This window comes from Mus caroli, chromosome 6 (assembly GCF_900094665.2).
Source record: "Mus caroli chromosome 6, CAROLI_EIJ_v1.1, whole genome shotgun sequence".
In the NCBI taxonomy this organism is placed as follows: Eukaryota; Metazoa; Chordata; class Mammalia; order Rodentia; family Muridae; genus Mus; species Mus caroli.
The window spans coordinates 49,682,305-49,698,531 of record NC_034575.1 but is presented as its reverse complement, the minus strand read 5'-3'; the positions used below and the strand labels follow the sequence as shown (position 1 = coordinate 49,698,531).

Below are 16,227 nucleotides of genomic sequence, written 5' to 3'. Positions count from 1 at the left end.
GGGAGGAAGGAAGGAAGGAAGGAAGGAAGGAAGGAAGGAAGGAAGGAAGGAAGGAAGGAAGGAAGGAAGGAAGGAAGGGAAACAAAAGCAGTATTTACAACATGAACAGTTGATGATTTTTCCAAAACCGATCAAGAGTATAAATCGTCAATTTCAGAAAAGTTGATGTATCCCAAAGTATCATCAATGAAAACCACACTGGGGTTATGGCATCCAAACTGTTAGAAGCCAAAGAAAGAAAAATCTCCTAAAAGAGCTGCAGTGTAGGAGGAGCAGTCAGTGTGTCACCCTCAGAAGTGTACAATGCCACCTTCAAACTGTGACTGACTTGCCACCAACCAGGAAGAAAGCCTCCAGTCATCAAAGGACGCAGGCAAACAGAGAAATCACAAGAGAAGACAGCTGAGAAGCCAGCGTCAATGATCCATAGAGTAAACTAGAAAGCAGTCAGAAATTAAACCAGAAGGAAGGGCAGCAAATGAAATAATTAAAAAGGGCCCAAACTACTGATAAGGCTCACATAAAGCCAAGGGACATTCCTAGAAAATATATAAGACTAAATAAATAAGACTAAGGGGTGTGAATATGCACAGACACTCACGTGCACAAGAGGGGAATGTCAAATTACTAACGTTTTAATTATTACTAATTGAGAATTTCAGGAATAAAGCAGACACATCACTGTGGATCCTACAAACTTGAAAGTGAACAAAGCATTTTTAACTGTGTAATTTATACCAATAAGCTGAGAACAGAGAAAAGTGTCAAAGTCCTTGAAAAAGATAACTTGGCCCTACTGACAAAGAATAGAAACTTCTAATTAAGAGCATTTTTATTGAAAATATAGCTTAAAGCCCCTCAGAAGTCCTTCCCCTAAGCTCTACCATGTATTGAAGGAGAACAGCATCAGTCTCACACTCGCTCTTAAAGAGAAGAGAAAGGGGCCAGCATCCTGAGAGGGAGAGGCACCAGGAACGCCCGCCCACCAGCCAACCTCCTCCTATGCTCTAAAATCCTCAATGAGATGGGAATGAGTTAAATCCAGTGCTCTCAGAGCCAAGAGGCTCATCCCAGGTGGAGAGCTGGATGAACGGTCAAAAATCAATCACTGCAGAAAGCCCCAGTGGTCTATTATGAAAGAATGGAAGTAAGAAGAGGATCAAAGAAATAAAGGGCGTGCCCACAAGATGTCTTTGGGGCTGACTCACGAATGCAAGGGAACTCCTCAAATCCACATCAGCCAGGTGTGCCACTCCAGTTGTGCTTGGGGACATCAACTAAAGCCTGCTACAGCTCAAAGAACGGGAGGGGCAGAGAAGGCCTCCCCGACCTTTGGAAGGTGTGACCTCTGGCTCCATTTTCTTCCTGGTTGATTATAACCCTCTGGTTCTGCCTGCCTCACGGGCTTGCAGTAACAGCACAAGAAACCAAAAGAACCCCATAAATGCCACAAGAGGCTGGACGATGTGTGCCAAGTGGTGCTTGGTTTGGAAAAGCCCAACTTGGCTCTTCATGCTCACCTGAGAGATGGGGGCTGGACGCCCTGACGCTTGAACGCTCTTTCCAGCCGGTCCTGGGCCATCCTGGAATTCCCCTCCGTGTGGCTGTACCCCAGTGGGCTGTCCTCTGAAATACTTCTTAGCCTGGGTCTGTCCCTCTGGGACAGCCCTTGGCTGCTAGAAGTGGCATTTGGCTTCTCTATAGACAGTTCATTCAGCTGTCCCAGAGGGCTTCTGGAGACGGAGTCACTGCTGGAATCGGGGACCTCCTGTGGACCCAGACAGGCTGGGGTGTGGACAAAAGGCTCAGACTGCTGCTGGCTCTCCTCTGGGGTTTGGAGCTTCCTGCTCAAAGCTGAGGACCTTCTCAGAGAGCGTTTGCGGAAAGAGTCCTGAAGCGGTAAGAAAAGAGGCAGTGAGTACCCTCAACTAGTGGAGTTAGAAAACATACATCCTCTAATCCCAGGGATGGACCTCGCCAGGAAGGTCTGTTCCCAACCCCTTGTTTTTCTTTCTTTTATTGAAATGATTTTTTTCATACAGTATATTCTGATTACAGTTTCCTCTCGCTCTACTCCCCCAGTCCCTCCCTACCTTCCCTCCCATCCAGATCCACACCCTCTCTGTCTCTCCTTAGAGATAAACAGGCATCTAAGGAATAATGAGATCAAATAAAACAAACAAACCAGAATAGGACAAAAACAACCAAACAAGCCAAAGAAGAAGCATAGCAGGTGCATAGAGATGCAGAGACACCCAGTGTCACACACACTGGAACCCCAGGAAACACAAAATAATATGCGAGGACAGGACCTGTAAAGTTAAAAAGAAAAAAAGGGAAAGAAAAGGCCCTAACTTAACATGAAACAAAGGACTACCAAGGATGCCATGAGTCTGTTTGTTGACCATCTACTGCTGGGCAGCCAGCCTAGCCTTAAGAGTGGGTTGTTTCCCCAGTGAGACTCCCTTGGAGAAAAATATTTTTCATCAGAGTATCAGTTAGAAGATGGGTCCACTCCTCCTTTCGGCTCTAGGAACCCATCTGGTGCAGACCTGTGCCGGCCCCATGCATGCTGCCTGCCACAGTATCTGTAAGTTCCTGTGTGCACCATGTGGGTGTTTCCAAGGCCTTGGTGCCTTGATGTCCTCCATTCTCTTTGGGTCTTTCATTCTCCCTGCCTCCTCATCCATCAGGCTCCCTGAGGCCTGAGGGGACTGCCTCCTTCCCTTAATGTACTCTGGAAGGTGCCCCCAAAGCTTCCAGCTCTGGGATGCACCTTCCTGAACAGACCCCAGAGCTCCCTTGGGGTTTTCTCTCCCTCTTTCCTTAACCAGAGCACGTCAGGTGGCAGGAAACTCATCACGAGGTTCTGCTTACTGTCTCCTCACCTACAGCAGAGTCGTCTGTGGAAGCATTTTACTTCTCTACCCCTCACATCCTCACGAGTAACACAAGCTGTCCACAGCCCATTGCCTGCCATTTTGAATGAGGATTCTTCAGTAATTCTGTGGTGAGCTGTTCTCATCTGTTAGGGATGTGGCTGTCAAGTTTTTCAAGGGGTTAATAGCCTCATGTTTAGCTATAAAGATGTTTGGTTTTGCTTGTGGACTTACATGCTATGTGACATATGCACTATGATAACTTTCTGAAATGGAAATATTCTAAATCCAAAACACATTTGGTCTACATTTGGGATGAGAGAGGAGGGGCTTGTAGCCCGTCTTTCTCATTACCATGGACAGGATAAGATACAGCCCAAATGCAGAACAGGCATGTCCCAGAATCATGACAGTCAGCAGGCCACTCTCATTCCTGGTGGTGTCACACCAGGAGTGGCCAAAGCCATTCTTCACTCCGTGGTGGTGTTTAGGGAGACCCTACCTCAGCTGCCTATATCTCCTTAGCACTCAAGATTTGCCTAATTAAAAATGAAGGAATCAATAGAGTCAGACAGACTATAGCCTTCCTGTCAGTGATTTGCTGAAGAAATGGGGTTCCCGTCTACTACCCAATGGACAGAGGGCATGAAAATGCTGTGAGAGACAAAAATCCACCTTCATGCTTTTCTTTGGTCTGGAATTCAGTATCTCTAAGCATTTCCAAAAACAACTCAGGAGCAAGCAGTAGCCTGGGTTGGACTAAGGAGAGCTAATTTTGTTGAGTTCTGGCCTCATGGAAATGACTAGGCATTATAAATGTGCTCCAAAGCTATGTAGGGCATAGCTGCATACAGGAAGGAAGACATTAGTCACCGTTCCTGAGGGGACACATTTACCTCATCCATGGAATACTGATAAAAACTGATGCATACCCAGCAAGTGTGGCCAAACACCTTCCAGAAAACATAGGAAATTCTACAGCAACCACCACTCGATGCACTTCACAAGACTCAGATATCACAAAGAAAGGAATCTCACTTCCCAAAACAATTACCAAAGAAGTCTTCAGTGATGCCATTAATAAGGGGATGGCACTTCCATGTCACCTCCCTCTCACCAGTCACCAAAGTCTCACCTGCACACACTGAAGAACTGAGCCATCTTGGTAGGAGACAAGACCCTGGCACCCACTAAACCACTGGTTCTCAAAGTGGGGTTCACTCACCTCTAGAGGTCCCCAGATCACTTTGGGAATTCAAAATAAAGCCTATATAACTAGGTATGACGTGAATGTGTCCTCTGTGGCCCACATGGTGTGAGCTTGGTGTCATTAAGGTGACATGGCCCAGAAGAAGAAAGTTGAGATCTCAGAGGTACCCTTTGAAGGGATCAATATTGATCTCACGGGACTGGATAAACTTCTACAAGACTGTTTTGTTGTGAATGAACCTGGCAGCTCCTCTGAATCCCTGCTTCATCCACACAGCCTGTCTCTCTCACAGGGAATCCCAACATAATGGCACCTGCCCTGCTGTACTATGAGGTGGATCAAAGGGATTTCACGAGAGTCTGAACAGACAGAAGCTGACAGACTCTCAGACCCACAACTATGACCTAAATAAACCTCTATTTAATTATCTACCCTCAGATACCTTGTTAGAGTGACAGGCAACTGACAGACAGTAGAAACACGGCCCACCTCGCCTTTCCCAGTGAGATTTAGGGTGCACAGCGGCGGCAGGAACACGGCTGGCCGTGCACAGGAAGCTAAACTTTACACATGTTCTGGGTGTTCTCCACTGTCCCACCCTTGCAATAAAGATGAACAGCTATGATGCTGACTTCACTTAAGAACAGCCCCCCTGGAGCTTTTAGTATGAAGCGTTATTAACCTCATTCAATCCAGACTGTGTCACACACATCACTTTACTATTCCAGGCACCCAAACGGGAGAAGCAAGGACAGTGGCTACGGCGTGTGCAACCGTCTAACTGTGAGAGAAGCGAACGCACTGTGATTTTCAGGGAACCATGGGCAGACAGACAATAGTGATTCAGACTGGAATTTGGCAGGCATTTCTTGAAGATAAACTGAGCCTGTCACAGCTAGGGAAACAATGTTTTCAGTGGTGAGATGCAAGCTGTGGGGTAAACAGCACAACTTTTGGGAATCCTACATCAGCCACCCAAAGCTTGAGGGTTTGGAGGGATTTTAAATTTTTTCCTGCCATCTTTAGTGGCCACATCAAAGAGTCTCTGTGTGTGTGTGTGTGTGTGTGTGTGTGTGTGTGTGTCCATTTAGAAGATCTATATAATTCGGTAACCAATGTATTCCAAAGGACTTGACGCATCACACTACTATCACATGGGAATAATGAATGGTAGCCCTCTGGAACCTGATAAAGTACAGACAGCATACCTATGTAGTTTAAGGTTCCATGTTAAGGGGTGGGAGTCTAGCTTTCTTTGATAGCATATTTGCCTAGTATATGTGAAAACCTGGGTTTTGAGTCCCAGTACCACATATACCAGATATGGTGACACTCACTTAAAAGGTCCTTAAGTTCTTTGTCCTTTCTACATTCTGTCTAAGGCCAAATTTTGTCCACACACTTTAATAAAAATGATGTACTACAACAGACTACATTCAGAAGCAACAAAAAAAATCTATCTATCTTGTATATTGTTTTCCATCATGCCAGTTATTAAAGAGATTTGCAAAACTATATACAAAGCAGTTACTAATCTCACCTACTATTTGTTTTGGAAAGCACAATTTTATAACAAAATATNTTGTGTTAAATGTGAATAGTATCTTTTGGTATTATTTTAATGATTATGAAGTAAATTGTTTTAATTTCTTAGTTTAAACTTTTTAATTTTTTAAAAGTGTGTGTGTGTGTGTGTGTGTGTGTGAATATGAGTTGTGCACACAAGTACTGGCCTGAAGAAGGAGTCAGATGCCCTCAAGCTGAAGTCACAGGCAGTTATGAGGTCACAGGCAGTTATGAGGTCACAAGCAGTTATGAGCAATCCAAGTTGGCCGCTGGGAACTAAACTTGGATCCTCTAGAGGAGCAGCAAGAACATTTAAGCACTGATCTATCTCTCCAGACCCAAGTTTTAATTTCCAAAACAGCAACTATCAATAGATACAGTCTCCATAAACAAGAGCTACAGAGATCCTCAATGTTAAAGGCACAAAGAGACCCTGAGCCTGAGAGGTCCGAGAGCCACCGCTGAGCCTGAACTCTCAGCTAGATAAGGTTCCGTCTGCTATGTCCCCACGTCCCCACGTCCCCATGTCCCCACGTCCCCACATCCCCACGACCCCACGTCCCCAGCACGGAGAGGAACAACCTGTTCCCCACTGAGGCCGCTCTACAGTACAATCTTCACACCGGCTTCCAACCAGGGTGCAGGAGGGCTTCCCACAGCCCTCAGGGGACTGACTCTACACCACTCCACACCGCACAGGCCGTGCACAAACACCATGGGCCACACACAAATGTGACAGCCCTCAGAGGCCTCAGACTAAACCTAAGATGGCTAACAAAGTTCCTGTGATACATTACCACAGCACTCTCCTGGCAGTAACTACTCAAGGTACCCAGAGGGATCTGACAGAAGGAAAGACACTGATGCTGACCAGGGATGTTGGCCACAGCAAGGCATTATGGGGTGGCACCAGAGTCTGAGGTCACATATTTGCTACCCTGGGACTGGGACTTAGCTAGTCCTTCTTCTACATTTGAGAGACTATGCTTCCTCCCAACTTCTCTAACCTTCCTAGCCACTTTCCTCTGGACAGGGTCCAGTTTATGAATTTCCTTCTTTGACAAGATGCCTTGGGTGGGGCATGGCACCAAGGAGTGGCTTGGCAGGGAGAGGATCCTCCCTCTTTGTCCTAACAAGACAAAGGTGAGAAGATTAGTGCCAGCATCAACACGCTCATGCAGACACAGAAACACAGCTAAACGAGAGGAGACAGCATTCCACGACAACGGGGGTAGGTCTGTCTGCCCAGGCCACTCATGTTTCTGATATTTCCCCATTTGTTGTTCCCCTCATTTCACACTGTCTGTCCTCTCATCTGCTGTCCCCAAGGAGACCAAATCCTGATCCCTCCTTAAAGGAAACCACCAAACAATTAGTGGAATTTTTACAATTTGTCTGAAAATAAAAAAAAAGAAAAGAAAGCGAATAAATGATAGCTTTAAAGACAGGCTCCTACTCCCCTTTAACCACTGTGGTAAGTGATACTATTCTCTAGACTAGGGGAAGACCCCTTCTCTAGAACTGCAAAGACAGAGCCAAGAATGTGTGTCTTCACTCGAAGTAAGAGAAGAGGAAATCAAAGCATTCGCTTCACTAACTCAGGTAGATAAGCTGAGGGCAAGGAGGTAACGAAGCCCGCTGAGGATCCACAGAGCCAAGAGAGAAAGCAAGGGGCATCCTCCCTGTCCCCACATGTACCCCATTCTCAGCCAGCTGTGCCCGACGCACATCTCTCACTGCCCGGGCTACAGAGAACAGAAAGGGGCAGCCCCACGCACCTGAGGGGAGCTGGCGACAGGCCCAGCCATCATGCCTCGGACAATCAGGCCAGACTTAGGCCTGGTCCTCTCCATGGTCTTCTTCACATCTATACCGGGCTCTGAGGAGTGAAGCTGGTCCACCTTCTCCCACGCAGGAACCAACGGGAGGCTGTCACCCAGGTCCACGTGTGCAGCCTTACTTTTGTGTGAGGGTTTTTTGGATGATATGAAATTACCAAGTATGTCCCCATCCAGACTGTCATGCCTGCAGAAATGTAACAGTTCCATTTAAACAGAGCCTCCCAATGAAAGATAATAATAAAGCCCAAAGTTACCCACCACGCATGAACACATAACTGGAAATGAGGGAGAGGTAAGGAACGGAAGCACTGCCTCGGTGTCAGCACGAAGGCAGCTGAGTACAAGCAAAGTCAGATGCAGTCTACAAGGACGCTCAGTCCCAATGGCTGAAGGCTAAACAATGCCTTGTGTCTGGCACACTCAAACAATAAAGGAGGGCACCTGCGGTGCAGTGCTGGGCATGGGGAGCACACCTGAGGCAAACCACATGTCCGGGTGTTCAGTAAAGCTGCGCCAGTGTGTATACACATAGTTGTGTGCATGCAAGGGAGAAGGGGGAGAAAACAAAAGAAAAAAGAGGGATGGTAAAAAGAAGCAAGAAGTCCTCTATTTAGGTGAGCTTCCTAAGTGGCCAGCCATGTCTTGACGGGGCTGAATCCCTGCCAACCACTGGCTGTCAGAACCTCTTTAAAGGTGACAATAAACACAAACTTCACACTTTCTATGAGAAGTACATGGCCACAGACATTGCTGTTGATGCTCTGGGTTATGTCATCCGAATCAGTGGGAATGACAAACAAGATTTTCCTGTGAAGGTGTCCTGACCCACAGCAGACTGTGTCTGCTATAGAGAAAGGGCATTCTTGTTATAGATCAGGGAAAGGAGACAGGAAGTGCAAGTCTGATTAGGGATGCATGCTGATGCCAACCTGAGCTCTCAACTTAGTTACTGGAAGGAGAGACAAAGACAGACAGACAGACAGACAGACCAAGCAGGGAGAGAGGGAGGGAGACAGAGACAAATTGATAGATAGGCAGAGAGGGGGGCATATTTCTGGACTGACTGACAGATATTATTATGCCTCAGTGATTGGGGTCCCAAAGAGCTAGCAGAATCTTAAAGCATCTCAGTCTCTACAGATGCTGATGTCCACCAATGTGTTGTCACAAAGCCCTTAAAGTACGAAGCTCAGGACCAAAGCACCCAAAAGTCAACACTCCAGACGGCCGGGAACACAGAAGCTCTGAAGAAACAACGCACTAAGGAAAATGAAGAGAGGCTGAAGAATATGCTAAACTTGTGTCCAAGAGAATAAAGGAAGCCAGAGAAAAAGACCAAAAACAGATTGCCAAGAGACTTAGGCTTTCGTCATTAAGGGCATCTACTTTGAAGTCGGAGTCCAGTCTTTAAGAGTACAAAGTCTTTAAGAGTAACGTAGAAATCAGACCTGAATTGCAAAAGAAAGAAAGAGAGGGGGGGAGGGAGGGAGGGAGAAAGAGCAAGAAGTGAGGAAAAACAGGGCCATGTTTGTAAAGGGGAGCCTTGCCTGGCTGGGCTGGTAGGCAGGGTGGAGAGGAAGAGGAAGAAGTGGGTACCTGGCTTTGCCTGCTTCTGACCATGATGTCCGTCTTCCCGTATCTTCATCTGAAAGGTCGTATATATTCACCAGTGTGGTCTCTGAGTGTCTCAAAGGCAACTTGTTGTTTTTCTTTGGAACAGGGATTGCAGGGATTGGGGCTTCTTGACTTTCACTGTTATCTGTATTTCCAACATTATCCAGAAAGTATCTGGTAATGAGCTCCAGGTTTGTTCTTAGAGGCTTTTCTTTTGCCTATCATTGGGAAGGAAAAAATACCATTACTTGAATGCACAGCATTTGGGGGCGAGTGGAAAGATTATCCCAACCCTTTGACATATTTTACCAGCTTTTCACTCACGCCACACACACACTTACTTATTCTAGGTGCCAGGCACCATACTGGGTAGGGATTCAAAAAGAAAGACAAAAGCCTCCACTCTGAAAGAAGCACCATCTTATGCACTGTGAGTCAAAAGGAGGACTGTCCCAGTTAATCTCCTTGTGCATCCTTTCCCTCTGTAAACAACTGCAAGAGAGAAACCCTTTCATTTAAAAAATACTGTTTTAATTTAATTTTGAATCATACTCATTTATTGAGTGGGAAGAAGCTGAAAACCACATGTGTGTGGAGATCAAGAGATAACTTGAAATAGCCAATTCTCTCCTTCCACCATCTTTCTGGCCTCTATAGATCCAAGATACATTTGGGGCCTGAGCATTTTACTGGGGGGTGATGGTTTGAAACTGGGGTGTCCGCCTCAGGCTCATGTTCTGGGCACTTGATCACCAGCCTATGGCACCATTTTGAAGTCTGTGGAGCCTTCAGGAGATGGGGCCTGGCTTGTTGAAACAGATTGTAAAGGGCAGGATTGTGAGGAGTACAGCTGCCGTGGTTCCAGGCTCACGGTCTTCGTTTTTGATCTACATCATGTTGGTAAGCAAACTCACCCTCCAGCCACTGGATCTTCTCCATCATGACGGACTAAAATACCTTAAATCATGATCCCAAATAAACTTTTCACACTTTAGATTGTTCCAGTGAGTTATTTTGTCATAGCAAAGACAAAGTAAATAACACAACAGATGGTGTTTCTTTAACATTGACCACTAGCGATTGGAGACTGGAACAGGAAGTTAAAATGAAAAGCATAAAACCCTCTCTTACCCTTACTTCCCTCTTGCTTCTCTCTTGGCCTCTGGGGCCCTTCCCTTCCCCCATCCCTTCCCCATTCCCTTCCCCCTCTCTCTACATGTTCATGGCCGGCCTCTACTTCTCTACTCTCTCCCTCTCTCTGCCTTTCTCTGCCTCTACTACCCTCTTAACTCTCCTCCCCATGCCCTAAATAAACGCTATTCTATACGAAAGAAAGAAAGAAAGAAAGAGAGAGAGAGAGAGAGAGAGAGAAAGAAAGAAAGAAAGAAAGAAAGAGAAAGAGAGAGAGAGAGAGAGAGAGAGAAAGAAAGAAAGAAAGAAAGAAAGAAAGAAAGAAAGAAAGAAAGAAAGAGAAAGAGAGAGAAAGAGAGGGAGAAAGAGAGGGAGGAGGAGGGAGGGAGGGATGAAGAGAGAGAGGGAGAAGAGAAGAGAAGAGAAGAGAAGAGAAGAGAAGAGAAGAGAAGAGAAGAGAAGAGAAGAGAAGAGAAGAGGGAAAAGCATAGAGTCAGCTGGGAAAGACTCAACCATAAAAAAAGAAAGAAAAAATACGTGAGGAAACCCTTCAGAATAAATATCAGTGTTTTTCAGCCTTGCCTGTAGTATTTTCCTTGGTTTTGGGTTTCTTGTTTTTAAATACATGACCAGCTAAGACTTACTAAACCCAAATAACAAGAATTAGAGCTTTGATTTCCCCTAAACCCCTTAGCCCAATCTGAACAGACACCTAGTTGTCCAAGCAGTGACCCAGGGGCTGGCTTCAGGCATCTGGGCCATGTGTCAGTCCCACCCCAAGAGCTGGGATCTGCAAGCACCCAGGCCTGCTGAGCTGTGTTCAGACATGGCCCTGAGTGCAGTGCTTGCAGAGTCAGAGCAGCCAAGGGTCTGACGAGGGGCCTGGTGTTGAGCCCTCAGCACAAGCCAAGCCCTTCCCCTGCCAGTCCTCTCCTGCCAAGATTCATGGCCAGTGGACAACACTGAGTTCCACAGCCTTATCAGATAATTAAAATCAGGAATAATGTGTTTGTTTACTCAGTTTTTATAAGACCAAAAAAAAAATTTATTTTGTCTTGATCTAAATTAAGATTACAATGAAGTGAGTTGAAGAAAACATATAAATTGACTCCACTCTCCACTCTCTTGCCTTTTCTCTCAGTGAGGGGCTCTGGATCCTGGGTTGCCCACATTACACCTCTGTGAGTTTTCATACTTGTACCACAAAGCTCACAGTGAACACAGAGCCTTGAGGTAAAGCTAACACTGTTTCCCCAAACCGCAGTCTTACATAGGGAGACGTCCAAAAACCTTGCGAATGAGAATTTTCACTTCCCCGGGAAGCAGACAGGGCTCCTCAGAAGGATCCACTGACAACGGCCTTTAGTCAATGGCAGCCCTGACTTAGGGAGGATAAGTGTGGGGCTGAGTCAGCTCCTGGGACACCTGGCTGGAGGAGATAACAAGGCCAGAACTGAGATGGCTTCCAAAATTCTTCAAGGTCTCACCAAATATAATAGAACCAACATAGGAGCCAATCAAATTTGTACTAATGTCACTACCTTGCTCCTACCAATCATATTAGAGGTTACCTAACCCTTCTAGAAAATTCCCCTAGACCTGCATAAAAGGGGCCTGTGAGCCCCTCAGGTCACCGCCATTTTGATGAATGGTTGACACCTGCATGCTGGTAACTTCTATGTCTTTGCATACTATTTGAGTCTGGAGTCATCCTTCAGTGACTCCTGGACCCTAACAGTAGGTATTCCAGTCCATCACACAACTGTTAGGAAAAACAAGCCACTGGGAATATTCACACTGAACTGCAAAGGTTCCCTGGGGTCATATGAGCTCCGGGCACAGTGCATCTCCAAAGTACCTGCAACTGATGCTAATAAATATACTCTGTTTTAAAATAGAGGCTCCAGAGACGGAGAGATGGCTCAGAGGTTAAGAGCACTGACTGCTCTTCCAAAGGTCCTGAATTCAATTCCCAGCATCCACATGGTGGCTCACAACCATCTGTAATGGGATCTGATGATCTCTTCTGGTGTGTCTGAAGACAGCTACAGTGTACTCATATACATAAAATAAAGAAATCTTTAAAAAAATAATAATACAAAAGATAGGCTCCAATCAGTCTATCATGACTAATAACTTTGTTTACATCAAATAATTGGGGATTGAGGACTGATGACACCTTAAGTTGTAAAGATAATAATTACTTTAGAGAGACTATGCTGTGGTGAAAAAAATAAAAATAACTTAAATGAGAAGATGCTTCTGAGAAATTAGGTGAAGGTGGTTTTTGTGGGAAGCCATTTCAGAGTGGCAGTTACAGAGTGGCAGTTGCAGAGTGGCAGTTGCAGAGTGGCAGTTGGCTACTGCTGGCCACCACACATACATAGGCAGTAAAGGTTCTTTTGCCACGATGAGGTTTTGAGAATTAACCAAAGTTAACCAATCAGATGAGAGACAAGTTAACCAATCAGATGAGAGACAAGTTAACCAATCAGATGAGAGACAAGTTAACCAATCAGATGAGAGAGAACGCCTCTCCTAGGCCTATATAAGCAGTACCAGTTCTGGGCTTGGGGTCTCTCTCTCTCTTCGCCTCTACAATCAAGCTCTCCCAATAAACGTGTGCAGAAGGATCCTGTTGCAGCGTCGTTCTTCCTGGCCAGTTGGGCGTGCGCAAGAGGTTTTATAGAAAATCAGGGACAGTAATGGTTCTTTGGGGTTTCCAGGTAAAGGTCCCAGTGTCTGTGAAGCCTCCCTAACGTGCACAGCCTGTGCCCCTCCCTCCAAATCCAGCAACTGAAGGGCACAGTGATGCTGGCTCAGCACATCCCTAATGCAGGACTGTACACATGAGAGGATGGAGGACAAGAAGACAAAGAGCTGTGGGCTGCCTCAGCCTCTGCTGGGACCTCACTTGGTTGCCAGGGTCTAACCTCCTCAAAGGGATCACAAGGGCGCCTGCAGCAGAGATGAGTAAGCTGAGGGCTAGTGGCTGGGGTCTGCAAACCTACCTGGAACACTTGGCTTACATAGGGCAGCCTGACCCAGGGTCCTCTCTGCCACACCACATGCAGTAGGCTAGTTGTCAAGGGGTCTGGAAGTTTCTCTGGGTATTTCATTCTTGTTCTCATTCGCACATGCCCACTCAATCAGTCAGGATCTCATTTTATTTTATCTCTTTTTATATGTGGGAGGTGGTGGTGGTGGTGGTGGTGGTGGTGGTGTGTGTGTGTGTGTACAGATGTTCACAGACATGCAGAAGCCAGAGAGGAATGCCAGATGGCTTCCTTTATCATTCTCTGCCTTATTACTTTGAGACAAGGTCTCTCACTGCACAGGAAGATGGTTGGCCAGCAAAACCCTAGCATCCTCCTGTCTCTGGCCCCTGGTGCTGATGTGCCAGAAAGGCAGAGTCACACCAGCTTTTGCTGTGGCTGCTGGAGATCAGACTCTTACCACTAAGCCATCTCCCCAGCCCCAAGACTTCTTTTGAAAATCAATCTCTAGCCCCACAATGCTGGGCCTGGAAGCCCACATACTTGTAATCTCAGGACTCAAGCAGAACTGCCACACTTTGAGTCTAGCCTTGGCTACAGAATAAGACTGTGTTTCATGAAACAAAAAAAGAAAGAGGAATCTCTACCCTGGCCCATATAAATAACTGTCAGAGGTCAAATACCCACTTTGGCTCAGAGATCTCCCAGGGGATTCGGGGGAGGGCAAACTCCGATCATGCCAGTGGCTTCAGAGCTTTCGTACTGAGCCTGGAAAATCTGGCCCAGAAGGCCAAGGCAGAACATCCTGCACTTTACTCATTATAGCATGGCTTCCCTTATGCTCTCACTTGTAGCAGACTTCTGCATGAACTGTCCCTTGTCACTTTTAGATGATTCATTAAATATGGGGCCACAATAGTGAAAAGATATTCAGTCTCTGCCCATCTACGAAGCCCATGGGCCTGAGGGAGGCAGACACAAGTGAGACGAAATGCTCTCCTTCAAACGTAGGATGTAGAAGAAGCCTCCAGAGCAGTGTGAGAGTAGCAGGTGGGCTCCGAGTCTGGGGCCAGGGACCTCCATACCTCAAGAAAACCTGTTCCTTCAGTTTCCTCAACTGCCACATCCCTGGGTATGCTAAACCCAGCTTCCATCTCTGCTGACCTACGTTCAAAAGAGACAACCACAGAAGGGAGATCTTACACAGGCAGGAGATGGCCAATGTTAGTATGATATATATATATATATATATATATATATATATGTTACTGACATTATATATGATGATATATACATATATATTATACTGCATAATATATCCTTAAACAGTCTTACGAAAAGTACCATTGTGTGGGAAAGGGGAGCACAGAGAGCAATTACCAGAGAATAGGCATGACCAGCCCAGACTGTGAGACAAAGTGACCTCATACTTGCCAGGGGACACTCAGGGATGATAGGCTGAACCTAGTTCACTCTGAGATTTGTCATCTTGGCCAGCCCCCAACCCTCCTGCCCTAGCTGCCAGGCCCTGGCCGCCAGGCCACCACCAGACTCGCCCCTCAGAAGACATGTGCCTTGTTCTCCTTGTAGAGAAACTCCAGATGCAGAACTCTGCGGAGATCATTTCTGCTGTTGATGCTAAGCTCACAGCGGGGGCGCTCCTGGTCCATGGTCACAAAGGTCTTGTTCAAACCCTGAGGGAAGAAAGTCTGAGTCACTGTTCATCATTTTAAATGAAAACCTTCCCTTCTCTGACGCAGTATAAACACAGGACTGCTGGGGCTCATTAGGACTGGGCTCATAACCTTCCTTACACGGCCACGGCGGGAGCCCAGAGCTGACTTCAGAATTCATTTCATATAACATTGGCTTGACAGCATTATCAGTTTGGTCTGGGGTCAGCTAAGGCTAAGCCTGTGGGCTCATTTTATAGGTAGCGATGAAATTCGGGAACTAGCTTGCTGTAAGCCGGCTCAGGGGCTTGGTGTTTGGCCTAGACTTGGGGCTATGAAAGATGAACCTTTAAAAATAAACGGACGTTTAAAAAAATAAAAGCCAAACTACAGTCAAAAGGCCAACCATTGTTCCCTTAACTTTTCAGTTGAGGAAGCCAGGAAAGATGTTTGAAGTCACATGGTGGAGATCCACATCAGTCTAGCCAGGAAGTCTGTTTGGGGCACAATCCCCAACAGGCACCAGAAAGTCACTAGCCATTACCCCTTCCTAAACACCCAAGACTACAGTAAACAGGAAGAGCCCTGCACTGGCCAGGAGCTTGGCATTCACATTTGAAAACAGCCACAACAGCTGCTTCACCCCCATCACAGGGCACTGAGATCATCAAATGCCTCCCAAAGATGTCTCAACCCCGTCCTTCTGGCCAGGGCTTACCCTTGTTCCTGATGGATCCCAGACCCCAAGTGCCACCTAGGTAGGGCTCAACTTTTCCCTCAGCCTTTGTGCCCAGAACTTTATAGTGGCTCCAGCTGCTAGAAAACAAGACCAAAAGGGCTGGAGAGATGGCTCAGTGGTTAAGAGCACTGACTGCTCTTCCAGAGATCCTGAGTTCAATTCTCAGCAACCACAAGGTGGCTCACAACCATCTGTAGTGGGATCAGATGCCCTCTTCTGGTGTGCCTGAAGACACTACAGTGTACTCATATACATGAAATAAATAAGCAAATCTTAGAAACAGAGAAAGAAAGAAAGAAAGAAAGAAAGAAAGAAAGAAAGAAAGAAAGAAAGAAAGAAAGAAAGAAAGAGGGGGGAGGGAGGGAGGAAGGAAGGAAGGAAGGAAGGAAGGGAGGAAAAAAAAATAAGACCAAACTCATTGCCTGCCATGAAAAAGTGAATTTGGAAAAGATACAGTCAGTGTTGACCCAGAGAGAGTGAATGGGGTCTTAAGGAAAAGCATGAGAAACAAGTGTGTGTGTGTGTGTGTGTCTGTATGTCTGTGTGTCTGTGTCTGTGTCTGTGTGTCTGTGTCTGTG

General features: G+C 46.3%; 1 protein-coding gene across 2 annotated transcripts in view; it reads right to left on the bottom strand.

The window, feature by feature from the left end:
* Positions 1–1,484: 1,484 nt before the first annotated feature.
* Positions 1,485–16,227, bottom strand: part of LOC115031327 (probable ubiquitin carboxyl-terminal hydrolase MINDY-4) — a 21,785-nt gene continuing 7,042 nt past the window's right edge. Inside the window, exons 2-5 of one of the 2 annotated variants that reach the window (XM_029478747.1) lie at positions 14,812–14,931; positions 9,093–9,328; positions 7,434–7,680; positions 1,485–1,891 (exon numbers count right to left, since the gene is read on the bottom strand). In XM_029478747.1, the coding sequence (XP_029334607.1) occupies positions 1,517–1,891; positions 7,434–7,680; positions 9,093–9,328; positions 14,812–14,931 (978 nt within the window). In that variant the 3' untranslated portion in view covers positions 1,485–1,516. The remainder of the gene's footprint in view (positions 1,892–7,433; positions 7,681–9,092; positions 9,329–14,811; positions 14,932–16,227) is intronic. The other variant, XM_029478748.1, reaches the window with a different exon arrangement.